The sequence below is a fragment of the Phragmites australis genome, chromosome 22 (genome assembly GCF_958298935.1).
Source record: "Phragmites australis chromosome 22, lpPhrAust1.1, whole genome shotgun sequence".
In the NCBI taxonomy this organism is placed as follows: Eukaryota; Viridiplantae; Streptophyta; class Magnoliopsida; order Poales; family Poaceae; genus Phragmites; species Phragmites australis.
Window position 1 is genome coordinate 18,527,144 of NC_084942.1, and position 17,117 is coordinate 18,544,260.

A 17,117-nucleotide genomic window follows, 5' to 3' on the forward strand; every position below is an offset into this window, starting at 1 on the left:
GCATGAAGAACTGAAGAACTTGAGAATTTTGAAAGAAATCAAGTTTGGGTCTTTATAGAACCATCCCCAAATATCCATACCATAGGCCCAAATGTGTTTTTAAGAACAAGCAAGGGGAGGATGGGTCTGTTGTAAGAAACAAAGCTCGACTTGTAGCCCAGGGTTTCACACAGATAGATGGGATAGACTTGGAGAGACATTTGCACTAGCAGCTAAATTAGAAGTCATTAGGATCTTCCTTGTATTTTTGACATCCAAGGGTTTCATGTTGTATCAAAGGGATGTCAAAAGTGAATGAGTTTTATAGAGGAAGAGGTCTATATCAAGCAACCCTTGATTTTGAGAATCTCAAATACCCACATAGAGCATACAAGCTTCAGAAGGCTTTGTATATGCGTAAGACATTCTTGTTAGAGCATGTGTATGTGATGGGGTCGGTGGATAAAACCTTATTTACCTTCAAGCATGTCAATGACTTTCTACATGTTCAGATATACGTGGATGATATCATTGTTTGTGGCTTCTCATGCTCTTGTAGCCAAGTTTGCAGAAACTATGAGCAGGAAATTCGAGATGTCGATGATGGACGAGCTCAACTTCTTCCTTGAGATTTAAATCAAGCAATACAAGCAAGGTACATTCGTTCACCAGATGAAGTACATAAAGGATCTGCTGAATAAGTTTGACATGAGCAATGCGAAGCCTTTGATGACACTGATAGCCACCTTGACCTCGCTTAATTCGGATGAAGATGGTGAGGTAGTAGACCAGCAGGAGTACAGGAGCATGATTAGCTCCCTCTTGTACCTAACAGTGACAAAACCTGACATTCACTTCACCGTCTGCCTGTGTGCTCAATTCCAAGCATCACCAAGGACATCTCATCGACATGCGGTGAAGTGCATCTTAAGGTATCTCAAGTATACCCTTAAATATGGTTTTTGGTTTTTTGCATCTTCTTCGCTCTCTCTTCGAGGTTTTTTGGATGCAGGCTTTGCTGGTTGTAGAATTGATAGAAAGAGCATCTCAGATACTTGTCATTTCTTTAGTACCTCTCTAATTTGTTGGTCTTCTTGCAAGCAGTATAGTGTTGCTTAGTCCACTGCTAAAACTGAATATGTTGTTGCCGCTAGCTATTGTTCTTATTTCTTGTGGATGGTTGTCACTTTGAGAGATTTTGGGTTAGATGTCAAGAGTGTGTCACTTTTGTGTGATAATACTAGTACCATAAGCTTAGTCAATAACCCAGTCCAGCACTTCAGAACCAAACACATAGATGTGAGATTTCATTTTCTATGAGACCACAATGAGAAATCAGACATTGACCTGCGTTACATAGATACCCATCACCAGCTTATAGATATCTTCATCAAACCTCTAGATATAACTAGGTTTGTTTTTCTGAGAGGAGAGCTTAAAGTGTGTCATCCCTATGACATTGTGTGAGGGGGAGTTCTTGATTTCTAATAAAATTAAAAAAATTGTGTAACGAGCATTGTACTTTTTACGTGTATGGCATTTGAAGCTATATTTATTCTACAAGATTGTTGCACTTTCATATCTATACATGTAGTTGTGTAGTTTGAGTCATGACTTCTTTAATCGAAATAAAAACTTGAATTAAATCTTGTCATGGTCAAACTTTCTTGACTGCTTTGATCTTCTCTAAAAGGAGCTGAAAGTGAATTATCAAAATTATGTGCTCAATGTTGAAAAATATTGATAGGCGAAAGATCAAGGAAATATGCATTGCCGCACTTGATCAAGGAAATATGCATTATCACACTTCTTTTTTAAATGCTGCTTATCATTGCATTTTGATATAAAATTGAAAGAAGTCGTGTATTACCGAAACCATTGATCTTAAACTTATAATTGTCGTTTTGACATAGACTTGGCATAGTTTAAAAGTAAGGCTAATGGTGTATGTAATTTCTTGCAAATAAATTTGTTTCCAAGCAATGAATCAGTTTCTTCAATCACAATGAAGTGTTAAAGTTTCCATGTTTTCTAAGATTAAAATAGTTGAGTTTGGAAGACCATGCCTTGCAAATAAACTGCTAAGTGTACTTGATAAGTTGTGCTTACATTATATTTTTACATATGTATACGGGTTGGTGCAATTATTTTTGATAGCATGGCTTGGTCGAGTTTTGCTTCATATGTGGATGATTTATAATGCTCATTGTGTGTGTGTGTGTTGTGAATTGTTGATCAATCCATTGTCAACAAGGGGGAGACTGTTTGGGCTTTTGGTTTGGCTTTGGTTGGTTTGGTTTTGGTTTCGGGATTTTGCAATCCGTCTGTAACACCATAATTTTCAATTTTGTTAATTTATAAAATTTGCTAGATTTTAAATTGAGCTTAAACCATTTGAAAGGCTAAATGCTATTTTATAAAAAGAAAATTCAAATTTGGCATAGGCTATATTTGGTTCTAGTGCATTCATGCTGAGTTAGGCATGTAGGTCTTCCTCTCTTTTTATTTGGTTTTTGTTGGTGGCTTTTGATTTGAATTTGAGTGCTTTGTTTGAATTCAAAATTATTTGAATTAGGAATGAAAAAGGAAAAGATTAAAACCTCAACCGGGCCGCCCTCTCCTTCCTTCTCTCCTCCCGACCTACCTTCGGCCCAAACCTGCAACTAGCCCTCCCCTTTGCTGCACTCCCGCTTGGGCCACACCCGCTCGCCCAGCCCAGCTGAGCCGTCTGTGCCCGCGCTCCACCGAAGAAGCCCCGCGCCAGCCCACCTTCTCATCGAGCCGTTGCCAGGTTGACCTCATGCGTCAGACTCATTGTCTCTGACTTGACTTTGCTACCACGCCGAGTCCGAACGGGAAAACGCCACCGCCTTGGAGTCCTGACCCTCCCCGAGCCCTCTCTCCCACCTATATATGTTCTCCCAAGGTCCCTCGTTCTCTCCCATCCCAAACCCGTCGCATCCAGCGCAGAATCACCAAGATCCAAAGTCACCGAGCCGCCATTGCCATCATTTCTGTCGAGCTCGTCGCCGAGCCGTTCCAGGGCCACCCAGCCTCGGCCTAGATCACCATCGGAACCGCCTGCCTCCGCTGAAGCCTCTCCTGATCTCACTTCATCGACGACCACCGAAGCATTGCCACCGACAAGATCCTGAGCCCTCCGGCGCACCTGACCGTCGTTGGCCCTCTTCCCGTGCCACCCTACCCTAGGTAAGCCACCCATTGTGTTCCCAGTGCGCTCATTGTTGTGTTCCGCCGCTCACCGTCGTCGCCATGAGTCCCACGGCGCCGCCACGACTTTCTCTTCTCCGGTCGTCGATCTCTCTGCGTCGTCGAGTCCGAGACTCACGGTCCATATTAGAATAGCCCATACCCTTTCGGCCATCAATTAGAAGGCGAAGACTACAAGGATTTCCCGGAAGATGAAGCTGAGTTCTAAACGGGCAACTTTTCAGTCGATTGCTTGTGGAGCTGAGTGTCGCACTGAGATTATTTCCGCTACTATGTGCTTTTCTTTTAGACCATTGGGTCATTGATGTAATAAAGTAACATTGTAATAATAGATATTGTGTCTGTTACTCACTTATGATATCACTATGTGTATGTAACTTGATCCTGACATACATGTAGTTTACATTCGATTTGATCTTAAAATCGGGTGTGATATTATCAGAGATCATGGGCGGCAACCAAGTCCATGGTAAGGTGAGATTAAACCCGGGTCCTGGGGTGTAGGAATTTCAACAGTAGTAAAATTCCAACTTGAGGTGAAATTTTGACATTAGTTCTAGGCTGTTAAAGTTCAGTCTGGGAGTGTGATCAAATCTTGGTTCCGTCCCTGTCAGAGATCAAATCTTAGGTTTGCTCCTTATGTATCTCAGCAAGGCGAAATCTTCTTTCAGTATGGAATTTTTTTCAGTGGTGGACGATATTCCAGTTGACAGCGAGACATTTGTGGTGATTTCGTCAATCTTTAAACTTTGTATCTCCGATCTTCAACGAGTATTGTGTGAGTGCGTATGATGATGTAAGTGTGTGCGCATCTGTGAGTTGTACGGATATTTCTAAATGAACTCCCAGAGTAATTTGCAGTAAAAAAAATCGTCTGCTTCAGCGGTGGTTTTTCCTCCCTATTTTCGTTTTCACCACGCTGGCTCATGCGTTTTTTGGTTTAAAAAATATAAAAATAAAAAGGTCGGCGTTGGGACACGACACGAGCCGCCGCTCGCAACCCGGCCCGCTGAATCCCATTCCCACCCGTCGTCCTGCGCTGCTCCGGCGCCTCTCCTGCCGGCCCCGCCCAGTTCGAGATAAGGCTATATAAGATAGCCAGTGAGCTAATCCTCTCCCGCTCTCCTCTTCGCCTCTCCCTCTCCCTCCTCGGCGACGGCGACGCGCGGGGATAGCACAACCGCCACGGATGCTGTGGCAAGGTGACGCGCCTTCTCCTCCTCCTTCCTGCGGGCTTAGCAATGGTAGCATCCCCGAGGTTCTTTCCTTCCATCATTCCGTGGTGCTGGTAGCCTGGTATTGGTACCCACTCCAGTTGTGTGTGTATTTTGCTCTCATGGTCTTTTCTTCTTCCCTCCCCCTAACCGGCCGGAGCCTTTGGCGGTATCTCCTATACGGTGTTTCTATGCTGGGCTCTTGCTGTAGCGCTCGAATCTTTCTGCACTGCAGCTACAGTGGTGCCACGCCACAGATTATTTGATTCTTGTCGCCGATAGTGGATTCGAGCTTAAGGGGGGAAATTCCATGTTTTGGGTGCAATTTTGAGCGATGCCAGTTTCACACACAAATTTGTACTGCTCTGTACCGTTTGCTGTACGCTGTAATCGGTGAACAGTTAATAGATCCATTGTATTCTTATGGAATTCTTAATTTTACTGCAAGAGTTCTGAAGGTCAGTTGATAGCTGCCCTATTTTATTTTACTTTATTTCCCTCCCCTCTGAATATTAAGTTAGTTGGAGGTCAAATTTCTAATTACAATGATGGTCAAGGCAGTTGAAAGTCGATTTTTAAGTAGAAGGTTATGTAGGACAATCCCACTCCAAAGAAACACATACATTTCATTTTCTAGTTCTGTTGTTGTCCAGTGTTCGAGTTGGAACAGAAAACACATACGTTGTTTATCTGCGTTTGTTCAATTGTGACGATTCATGCTTGGCCTATGAAAACACTCTATGCAATTTTCAGTTTCTTTTGACTCGAATGGCGCGTTATACCCATGTTGACAATTTCCAGCATGCATTTAGTAGGCTATAAGGTAAAAGTGACGTGCCATCGAAATTTATAGGGTGAAGTTGTAGATAAACTTCAGTTTCACCTTGCCCAGATAAACATAAGTAGTTCAATATAGGCATGAAAATAGAGCATTACAGCCTTCTTGTTTGGTAACGATTCAAGATACTTTGCCTGGATACTCTTTTGCAGTGGACTAAACTGTCATGATGTCTTATGCTTAAAGTGTTTCTTTAATTCTCAGTCCTGAATATTGACTTTCCAGTTCTGATTTAGCCTTTTGGAATTCGCTCTACTTCGCATGTCCTAGCTATCTACGACACATGTTCTTTGTTCATCAAATTCATTGGTATTCAGACGTCCTTGCTTTTTGTCTAAAAGATCTATCTACTCTTGCGCAGGGTTCTGAAGGAATCAAGATTCTGATATAGTTGCTGGATTCCTCATTCCCTTGATTCAAAATGACGCCAGTGATCCATTGTTCTGTTGGCAATATTAGCCTATTTCACCTTGGCAGTTTCAGGACCAGCCGAGAAATCCAAATAAGAAGATTCCATGGTTCAACAGGGTATTCAAGAGTAGCATCACCATCACCCCGACGACTTCTGCAGCCACAAACAGCATTTCACTTGATCAGTGTTTACAAAAGAAGAAGCTGGTCCTCTTCCCAGAGGTCAAGAACCTTATCCGCAGCAACTGTTGGGACTGATGTCACAGTTGAGGACCAAAATCCGTCTCCCGCAGGAGAAACCTCCAATGAGAACTCTGAGGCTGCACCTGGCAGTGCTGAAGCCAGTGAGCAGGCTGAGGCTAGCACGGACCAAGCTTCTTCCGCTCCCAAATTAGGACGCAACATACGGAAGAGTGAGATGCCTCCACTGACTGATGATGATCTAGTTCCTGGTGCATCTTTTACTGGGAAAGTTAGGTCTATCAAGCCATTTGGCGTTTTTGTTGACATTGGAGCATTCACGGAAGGCCTTGTTCATATCTCCCGAGTAAGTGATGGGTTTGTAAAAGATATATCTTCCCTCTTCACTGTTGGACAAGAGGTGACAGTCAGATTAGTTGAAGCTAATAAGGAAACGGGGCGCATCTCTCTGACAATGCGGGAAGGTGGTGATTATGTCAAGCCGGCAAATGAAACACCTAAGGCTGCAAGCGGTGGGCGGAGTGCCACCACAATTCCAACCAGAAGCTCACCAAGGCAAACAAAGGAAAGACGGGAAGCCAAGGCAATAGGCGAGTCAAAATATGTACCAGGGCAATCTCTGAATGGCACTGTGAAAAATACAACAAGATCAGGGACATTTGTTACACTGTCTGATGGGAGTGAAGGATTCCTTCCCAGAGAAGAGGAAGCAGTGGCTTTGTTTACCCTTATTGGGCAATCTGCAATGGAAGTTGGTAAACAGATAAGGGTTAAAGTATTGAATGTAGCACAAGGTCAGGTCACTTTGACGATGAAAGAGGTGGAAGATGACGAAGATGATTTGAAAATGCTAAACATGGAGCTTAAGAGGGAATGGTCCCGAGGGACCAATGCGTTTGAGTTAGCTTTCCGTAGGAATAAGGAGATCTCTGCATTCTTGGATCAGAGGGGAAAGACAAAAGTGCCGGAAGTACAAGCAGCTGCTGGAGCGGCAGTAGGCACCGTGCTTGATGCTGAAGCGGGCAGTGATGAAAGCCAGGACAAAGAGAGCGAAGCAAGCAAGGCTGAATCACCTGAGACTGATAGTCGAACTTCAGCGGACGTGAGTGAACTGAGCAAGATCGAATCAGTTGAGGCTGATAGTTCAGTGTCTGCTACTGAAACTGAAGGCAAAGAGGAGGGTAGCTCTTCGATAGAAGCTACCACCACCACTGTTGAGGAAGCTGCTCCAGCAGATGAGGAAAGTGGTGAACAATTGACCGCATCTGTGTCAGAAGTATCAACTGATATTCCTGCCCCTGTATCTGAGGTCTCTCCTCAGGAGGAAATTGAGGATTCTACTTTTGTGGCAGACACTGCTGATGACCAAACTGTAGAATCTGAAAGTTCACCTTCAACTGTTATTGAACTGCCCTCCAATGGGACCCCAGATAGCACTAGTGTGTCTTCAGTTTCAGAAACTGAGGATAAACCTTCTGAGCCTGAAGAATCTTCAGCAGTAGAAGAGGTTCCTGTAACTGCAAGTAGGGGGGATGAAACCAATGATAGCGTGGAGAAAGAACCAGCTGCAGTTGCTGAGGCTGCAGCAGCCTCGGGTGAGAAAACTGGTGCAGAGGTTGCTGCTGCTGGAGTCGAACAAGCAAGCACCACTACAGGTTGGTAGTAATTTTATCAGCGAGTCGGTGACATTATCCCTAAAGGCTTTGGCCTGCAATAATCTGACAAACCAAACCTTGTCTGCAAAAGCCTCTTGAAAAAGCAACTCTGCCTAATTAGAATAGGGGATGCTAGAATAGATTGCTAGAAAACTATTCTAACAACTGATTTTGCCAATCACTGTTGCAGACTTCTCATGTTAATATTTTTTTTCTCCATTATTTCACACTTCGGTAAACTCCAAGGTTCAACACCTACCCTACTCTTAAAGCTCTGCCCCTTATAGCCAAAAGGGTTAACATGGATGTTAATTTGTTATTCTTTGGCTCTATAAGATCATAAATAATTCAATTCCACCTCTGTTACTACTGTATTCTTCAGCTTAAGTATTTTTCCACACTTGTGAAAATTTTCTTTGATCACCATTTTCTGTGTCATATCAACTACATACTTTCCTCAAACTATTGTATACAATAAAAGATGTTACATGCCTTGTAATGTTAAGACATAAACAAGACTGACTTCCTGATGGCATATAAACTCCTATAACTATGTTCAATTCTCCAATTACTATGTTTCTTGATGTAAGTGGTCGCTTGGTTCAAGTTTTGATTTCTATCAGTTGTCGTTTATTCTACAATGGGATTTTGGAACATAGTTCTCAAATTTGTATATTGAGGCGGTGTAAATTAACAGTGCAACTAAATTCTTCAATATGAGTTTTCATTTCTAATTTGATGGTCTTTTCTGCACTTGAGCAGCCACTATTTCACCAGCCCTTGTCAAGCAATTGCGCGAGGCAACTGGAGCAGGCATGATGGACTGCAAAAAGGCACTTGCAGAATCAGGGGGTGACATTGAGAAAGCGCAAGAATTCCTTCGGAAGAAAGGGTTGGCGGCTGCTGACAAGAGGGCTGGCAGAGCGACTGCTGAGGGAAGAATTGGTTCTTACATACATGACAGCAGAATTGGGGTCCTTCTTGAAGTGAATTGTGAGACTGACTTTGTATCCCGAGGTGACATCTTCAAAGAGTTAGTCGATGATCTAGCCATGCAAATTGCTGCTTGCCCTCAAGTACAGTACATCTCTATTGATGACGTTCCTGAAGAGGTTGTGAAGAAGGAGACAGAGCTGGAGATGCAGAGGGAGGACCTCTTGTCAAAGCCTGAGCAGATCCGGTCTAAGATCGTCGAAGGACGTGTAAAGAAGAGGCTTGGAGAGTTTGCACTGTTTGAACAACCATTCATCAAGAATGACAAGGTCACAATAAGTGAATGGGTGAAGCAAACTATAGCCACAATTGGAGAGAACATGAAGGTCAATAGATTTGTCCGGTACAACCTCGGTGAAGGATTGGAGAAGAAAAGCCAGGATTTTGCAGCTGAAGTTGCAGCACAGACATCAGCAAAGCCGCCACCATCTGTGCCTCCCAAGGATGATAAGCCTGCTGAAACGACAGAAACTGCTGAGAAGTAATCTCCACCCTCATGCCTCATCATGCTTGTGTGTGCTTATGTTTGTGAGTGTGTGCATAACATGTGCATCAGTGTGTGTTTATGCATTTCTAACTAAACTGCATTGATTTTGTATGTTTTTTAGCGATAGCACCATTTTTATATTTTGCATACATGTTTGCAGGAAGCCAGCTGTGGCAGTTTCAGCAGCATTGGTAAAGCAACTTCGAGATGAAACCGGCGCTGGTATGATGGATTGCAAGAAAGCGCTGGCTGAGACCGGTGCTGACCTTCAGAAGGCTCAGGAGTTCCTCAGGAAGAAGGGGCTCTCATCTGCAGACAAGAAATCTTCTCGCCTAACTGCTGAAGGTCTGATTGGCTCCTACATCCACGACAACCGTATCGGATGCATGATTGAGGTCAACTCCGAGACCGACTTCGTGGCTCGCAACGAGAAGTTCAAGGAGCTGGTGAACGACCTCGCAATGCAAGTGGTGGCGTGTCCACAGGTCGACTATGTCTCGGTGGAGGACATTCCGGAGAGTGTTGTCAGCAAGGAGAAGGAAATTGAGATGCAGAGGGAGGACCTGCAGTCCAAACCTGAGAACATTAGGGAGAAGATTGTCGAAGGGCGGATAGCGAAGAGGCTCGGGGTGATGGCTCTCCTGGAGCAGCCCTTTATCAAGGATGACAGCAAGACAGTGAAGGATCTCGTGAAGGAGATGATCGCCTCCCTTGGGGAGAACATCAAGGTGCGGAGGTTTGTCCGGTACACCCTCGGCGAGAACTGATCGGTAAGGCGGTGCTCGGTCACAGCCCTGACATGAGAAGTTGGGCACATTTTGATTCAGGAAGGTGCATAGCTGTTGTTAGTTTGTACTCAGATCACGTGTTATTATTGTTCCTGGTTCTAAAGAACACACTTTTTTAGCACTCCTTTGTAGATGACAAAGAGATGTCAATATGTCCATCAAAGCATTATGACAAATTAAATTTTGTATCTGTTTTTAAAAATTATGAGTGCATATGAAAGGTGTTTAAACAAATTATGCACAAAATGGTGAATAAATTATTGAATTAGGTCTGACATATTGTTAAATCAAGTATTCTAAACTGTCAAACGCATAAAAAAGACAAACATAAAATCTTGACGATAGTGAGTTAATGACAAGGATTAGAAAATAACAAAAAAGAAAAGAAAAAGAAGAATAAGAAACCCGCTCGAAAGCCGAGCGCTCCCTATTTTCCATGTTCCAAATTTATGGAAATAGTTCCAGGTCCCCAGATTTTCCATGTTCCATTTTCATGTGTACAATAACCTGACAAGGCATTCACAATTAGCTTGTACGCTAACTGAATCTGTACTGACACCACAAACCACAAAACCAGGCAGCAATCAACAAAATATCAACGGATTCACAACCAGGCATTGAGAACAAGATAACACAGAAAAGAGTCATTTGATACATGATTACACTCCAGTCTTGCAATCTTCGTCGTGAACTTAGTAGAAAACTACAAGCTAGCACTTCAGGTGTTTGATGAACTGAAAACTAGGGACATTACAGCACCCGCCGACACAATAGAGCTGAAGGGACCTCAAAGCAAACTACAACAATAGGACACTCCTACAAGGAGGTTATCGTCCCGACTGTCGCTCCTGCAATTCTCCACAACGAGATTCATGCTTGATCCGTGTTACCACTCGCTGGACCGAAGGCTCAAAAAATGCAGTGGTTTCTTTGCTTCCAATAGTCCAGCATGTTTAACATGAATAAGAGCTTGTAGCCGGTTCATGTTTCTTCTCTGTGATATGATAGATGAGGTCGTGGTAAAACTGGGAGCAGAGATGGCGCCAAACCTCTAAGCATGCTACCTTGTTGTATCTATATATCATTCTTTTGGTATTAATTTTCCTTGTTTGTAGTCATCTCTGGTTGTTCTCTTTTTAAACATTGTTCGCTGTTCTAAGCCTCGGCATCCAACATCTGTTCTGAAAAGCAAGCCGCAGGAAGTACTTGCAGCGCAGAGAAGCCCAACATTTGCAGAGTGAACACCACCAGATTGGTTGAGTTGTTTCGACGGAAAAAGCTTTCTATGTTTACTTGCATGTACAGACCACCCCTTTGGCTGTCCATTTCCAGGTAACTTCATCCTTTTGATGCGCCTGGAGGCCAACCTCAGATACTAGGTCCCATAAGATATATTGTATGATGGTAGAAATTTATACGGCACCTTGCTAGTCTGCTACCCATGTATTACCTTGAATAGCTTCAGTTACACTTATTTTCTCTTTGATTCTCTTGGGAACCAGCTCCAGAACAAAAGGAGTGATTCCAGAAATGGATCTACCACCGAGCCATCGATCTTTCCAGAACAATATTGAGCCACCATCGCCTACTAAGAACTGCAATGAGGCTTTAAACGTAGTGATAACATTTGGATGAAAGTTTAAATGCAAATGAGCCCAAAATTTGTCAGGAGAAGCTCTTTGGTCAAATGATTACTAACTTTGGAAAGTAAATAACCATGGTTATTTGATGTCAAAAGGAGAATTGTTGATTGGACTAGTAACCATATTCCTACAACTGCCGGAGGTAGAAGATACTCCAACAGCACAGCTACTTTGGCGGATAAGTCGCATAGCGCCACTAAGTGTGTGATCAAATGTAGTGCTATATGATAAGCGCAAGTTCAAAGTAGTATGAAAAATTACAATTGCAGAGAACCTGCAATGAAAATCAAACAATACTGCAAATGACAAAATCATAGTTATCACGAAGATTTCCAAAAGCATAACAGGAATTATGTCTAACCTGAAGTTAGAGTCTGCTCACAAAGATTTAAGTAATCACGAGATAACTTTAAATGATTCAGGCACAATTGCTTCATCAAGAGACTTACCTTTGAAAAAGCCCTGCTACTATTATAACATATTGCTAAATTTCCATGCGTGTTCCACTTTTGATCATCTTGAGATAGAGTTCCCTCGTAGCAGCAGTCCTTACGATCTGAAAGTTTAACGTGATAGTGCCATTGTGCCAAGCTTAACTCCCTTTGCTCAAAATTTCTCTCACCAGAGCTAATGCATTCTCTATCCTACCATCTTTACAGTAGCCATTGATCAAAGTTTTAAGGGTAATAGCATCGGGTTTCAAGCCAATCGAGACCATAGCATCAAGTAGTTTCATGGCTTCATCCATTTTACCAGCTAAGCAATACCCTTGTACCATTGTATTATACGAAACAACTGTAGGTTTTACACTTGCAAGTGCCAACAAGTCAAATAGAGTTTGGGCCTCCGTAGCCCTTCCTTCTTTGAATAGGTTGTCAGTCATTGCATCCAATACATCGACAATGGGAGGGATTCCTCTATCCACAATGTCATAAAAAAGTTCCTCAGTCTCCTCCCATTTGCCTTGGGTAGAAAAACCATGAATCAGGGTGCAAAATATTGTTGCTATCGGGAAGCAATCCTTCATCAATCATCTGACTGAACTGAGACATAGCAGCATCCGGTCGGCCTGCCCTACAAAGGCCATCTATTACTGCCCCATAGCAAGGGCGAAGGTATATGTAGCTTGGGTGGTGCACTGGCACAAGATGAAGAAATTTTTTACTAGTAATCTGCTCATATTTTCGGCTCAAGCTTTGCCCCTGTCCATAGCTGACTACATCAGGGCCCAATTCTTGCTGCTGCATTTTGTTAAATATAAGCATTGCCTCATCAATCATTCACACTTGGCATATGTAGTGTTACCTCGACACAAACACGGGTGTCGGAATCCGACTCGGATTTGAGTGTCCGATTCAGCAAAGAAAATTTGGACACGCGAAATACAACTCGGAATCCGGCACGGGTGTCGAAATCCGACTCGAATTCGGGGTGTCCGATTCAGCAAATAAATTTGGATACAGGTGTCCAGGTAACACAGGGCATATGCAGATATCAGTATGTTGAAGACATGACGGTCATGTGGCATACCATTTTCTACCATCAAATTATTGAGACCAATCATTTCAACAAGAGCTCCTTTGGTACCATAACCATGAAGCAGAATGTGATAGGTATCAACAACTGGTTTAGGGCCGGCCCCTCTCAACCATATAATCAAAAATCTTTCTAGCTTCTGCTCATCTTCCATTCTTGCAAAGACAGTCCTTCAGATTGAGCAGAACCGCCATCAGGATACTCTCCTACTCTAGCAGATCGCTATGAACACTGCCAATGCCGGAGGTGCAATCGTGGCAACAGGAGCCGGTGTTGCACCACTGCAATCCAAGTTGGGCGAATTCCTGAGGACTCAACCACTGACATTTTCTTCTCCGATTGAGCCTCTAGATGCTGATGATTGGCTTCGCTCCATTAGCCGCAAGCTCGACATTGCTCTATGCAATGACCAAGAAAAAGTGCTCTATGCATCTTATCGCCTTGAAAGCCCCGCTGCGGATTGGTGGGAAAGCTTCAAGTCCTTGCAGCCTAAGGGCTAGGTGGTCACTTGGAAAGATTTCCAAGATGCCTTCCGTGCTGCATATATCCCTCAAGCTGTCATGGACACCAAGAAGCAGGAGTTCCTTCCTCTCAGGCAGGGGAACTTGTCTGTGATGGAGTTCCTTCGTCGTTTTGATGCACTTTCTCGCTATGCTGCCTCCGAGATTCCGAACGAAGCAACAAGATCCAGCGCTTCCAGGAGCGCATGAAAGAGTTGAAGTGGTCTCTGGCTGCGCATAATATCCCAGATTTCAAGACACTCCTCAACAAGGCTCTTCGCGTGGAGCAGAGCGCTAGGGAGATGAAGGAAAGCAACAAGCGCAAGTGGCTTGCGGCGAAATCAGGTAGTAGCAGATCTTCCAAGCCGCGTGTCTGGCAACCCCTCAGGTGGGCGTCCTCCAGCACCACCACCTCCTCGGCATCAAGCTCTGGGTTTTCGTTCCCAACAACCCACGGTTCAACCATATAGGATCAAGAATAACGTTTAGAGTGAAATTAATAGACGTATCAATCAATTTTTTTAAAAATGGATAGTTTTTTTCTATTTTATCACTTAATGTATCTCAACACAAAAACGGAAGCAAAAATCGGAGAGAAACAAATCCCTATGAAAATCTCTCAAAAAAGTATGGCTCTCATGGGTGTATGTGAACCCTATGTTCTATTGAAGCTCATCCCAAGAGTCATCGCCACAAATAGATAGCAACTGAAAGAAAGAAACCTTAGATTCAAGGAAAAGATTGTTATCGGGTGAAGAAACTCTATAAGTTAATGATTTGAAAGTAAGGAAATTAAAGACCCAATTTTATACCGTAGTATGTGAATTTTATGTCCATATCAATGAGAAGAATGACTCCAACAAGATGAAAATTTTTGAGCACAAACAAAAAACGGAAGTCACAATCGAAAACCGAAAAAATTGTAAACTTGTAAAGGAACCAATAGAGGAAAACTAGAATGAGAGAAATTCAAGCATATGAAAAAAAAAATATAAACTTCATTACTGAAAGAGATCAGCTCTATTTTAGACGGATTACAAAAATTTATCTTTCAAAACTCTTTCATATTACATAGGCTAAGTGTTAGCTACGGTATTTTAGCCCTGCATGGCGGCCTTGCATGGCGCTGCATGGTGCTGATTATTCCTGCCGCTTATTCCTCCTGCCCTCCCGGTATTTGTTTCCATAAGCCGGTTGAGTGGTTATGGCAAGGATGCGGCCTATATATCTTTGCTTCGCATGAGTAATCAGATCATTGCCTTGAGCCCTATCTTCCTCTAACATGGTATCAGATTAGTTCTTTCCTTAGCTTCCGTTTTTCTCCACCTGCCGACGCCGGCTTGTCCACCATGGATGCGCCCGTCGACTTCTCTACTGCCCTCGACGTCGCGGCTTCCGCAGCTGCTGCGGCTGCTCGCACAGCGGTCCCACCGTCGGACACCACCAACGCATCTCCCACCGCCCTCGCGGACGCCGTCGCCACGGCCACCGCCGAGGCGGTACGTGCGGCGCTCACTTCCTTCCTCGCCCCTGCGTCATCTTCTTCTGCGCCTCTCCCACAGCGCAACTCCTCGGTCAACCTCGACGACGACACCACGGCCTCCCTCCACGCTCAGGCTGTCGCTGTTCTGAACGTCAAGACTTTGGTCCCGGTCACCCTCGACCTTGCCGCTGCGAACTACACCAAGTGGCGTGGCCTCTTCCTCGTCATCCTCGGCAAATATGCCTTGGCGGACCATGTTCTCTCCGACGACTCTCACTCGGACAGACCGGACTGGGTGCGCATGGACTGCGTCATCCTCGCATGGCTCTACGGTTCCATCTCCGCCGAGCTCCTCGAGATCGTCATGTCTTCATCCTCGACTACACGCATCGTTTGGCGCGGCCTTGAACATCAGTTCCTCGGCAACTGCGAGCAGCGCGCCCTCAACCTCTCGGCGGAGTTCCACTGCTTCGTCCAAGGCGACCTCTCTGTCACCGACTTCTGCCAGCCGCTCAAGAGCATGGCTGATGGCCTTGCCGACCTCGGCGAGCCCGTCTCCGACCGCACCCTCGTCCTCACCATGCTCAAAGGTTTGAATGACAAGTTCCGTCACTTGCAGACTATTCTTCCGATGCAAAAGCCCTTCCCGACGTTTGTCGAAGCCCGGTCGCAACTTTTGCTCGAAGAAATCACACGAGGCGGGCGGTCCACGGGCTCCCCTACCGCCTTCCTGGCAGCCGGCAGTGGCGCGGGCCGTGGCTCCCTGCCCGGGGGCGTTTTTCACCACCTCCAGTGCCGCCCACGTCCTTGGCTTTGGCACCAATAGTGGTGGCACTTTCGGCGCCCCCAACGGTGGAAACGGCGGCCGCAACAACAAACACAACCGCCGGCGGCGCGGCGGGCAAACCAACTCGGGGCAAAACAACTCGGCCGCCCCTTTCACCCAGCAGCAACAACCATGGCCCAGCCCACACAATCCCTGGGCCGGGACCATACAAATGTGGCCCGGGCCACTCGGACGTGGCCTTCTCGGTGCGCGGCCGGCTGGGCCACTCGGCCAGCTTGGCCAGGCCGCTCCATTTGCAGGGGCCGCTCTGGCAGGGCCTTTTGGTGCTATGGGCCATCCCGGCCTCCCAGCTGCTCCACAGGCACTTCCTCCAGCAGGCCTCGGCGTCGGTGCTGCCCCAACACAACCGCCTCCTCTACAGACTTCAACGTCGAGCTTCTGGAACGGCTCCAACAGCGCGCCTCCGGCACATGTGTGGGATAACCATGCATTGGCGAATGCCTTCTCCACCGTCTCCCTACAGCAGCCGGCCTCACCTGCACATGACTGGTACATGGACACGGGTGCTACATCTCATATGGCTTCGGATGCCGGTATCCTCTCCCTTTCCCACAAACCATCCACACATTCACCTTCTAGTATTATTGTTGGCAATGGATCTCTTCTTCCCGTTACCTCTGTTGGCTCTACTTTCCTACACAATAATCATAATTCTTTTGCTCTTAATGATATTCTGGTGTCCCCTAACATCATCAAGAATCTAGTCTCTGTGCGTCGTTTTGTTTCTGATAACAACTGCACTGTTGAGTTTGACCCTCTTGGCTTCTCTGTGAAGGATCCTCTTTCCAGGACCGTGATCGCCAGGTGCAATAGCTCCGGTGACCTTTACCCCTTTTGCTCCACGTCGCCGGCGCAAGCCCTCACCACTGCCTCCACCACCTTATGGCATCGTCGGCTTGGTCATCTTGGTCATGACGCCCTCGCTCGCCTCGCTCGCTCCTCCGTCATACCATCAGGAGTCTCCACCACCGTGTGTCATGCTTGTCAACTCGGTCGTCACATTCGTTTACCTTTCACTAGTTCCTTTACTAGAGCCAAACAATCTTTTGAGTTGATTCACTGTGATTTATGGACCTCTCCTGTTGCGAGCGTTTCTGGCTATAAATATTATCTTGTCATTCTTGATGATTATTCTCACTATGTGTGGACTTTTCCTTTGCGTTTAAAGTCCGACACCTTCACGACTATCTCTCATTTATTTGCCTATGTGCAGACGCAGTTTTCTACCACCATCCATAGTATTCAATGCGACAATGGCCGCGAGTTTGACAACTCGTCCGCCCGCATCTTCTTTCTCACCAAGGGGGTCAC

General features: G+C 45.2%; 1 protein-coding gene across 2 annotated transcripts; it reads left to right on the forward strand.

The window, feature by feature from the left end:
- Positions 1–4,237: 4,237 nt before the first annotated feature.
- Positions 4,238–9,985, forward strand: LOC133905259 (polyprotein of EF-Ts, chloroplastic-like). 2 transcript variants are annotated; one of them, XM_062347001.1, is made up of 4 exons: positions 4,238–4,454; positions 5,624–7,529; positions 8,292–9,003; positions 9,170–9,985. In XM_062347001.1, the coding sequence occupies exons 2-4, from the start codon at positions 5,684–5,686 to the stop codon at positions 9,774–9,776; spliced, it is 3,165 nt and encodes a 1,054-aa protein (XP_062202985.1). In that variant the 5' UTR covers positions 4,238–4,454; positions 5,624–5,683; the 3' UTR covers positions 9,777–9,985. The 2 variants fall into 2 exon arrangements, with proteins under 2 accessions (XP_062202985.1, XP_062202984.1); XM_062347000.1 differs by having other exon boundaries at positions 4,239–4,412.
- Positions 9,986–17,117: the final 7,132 nt, after the last annotated feature.

What these genes read in the sequence shown, in the direction of transcription:
- LOC133905259 (XM_062347001.1), top strand. Translation starts at nt 5,684, where the DNA reads ATGACGCCAGTGATCCATTGTTCTGTTGGCAATATTAGCCTATTTCAC. An exon ending in ACAAGCAAGCACCACTACAG is followed by an intron (nt 7,530 to 8,291) that starts GTTGGTAGTAAT and finishes GCACTTGAGCAG; the next exon opens with CCACTATTTCACCAGCCCTT. An exon ending in ACGACAGAAACTGCTGAGAA is followed by an intron (nt 9,004 to 9,169) that starts GTAATCTCCACC and finishes ACATGTTTGCAG; the next exon opens with GAAGCCAGCTGTGGCAGTTT.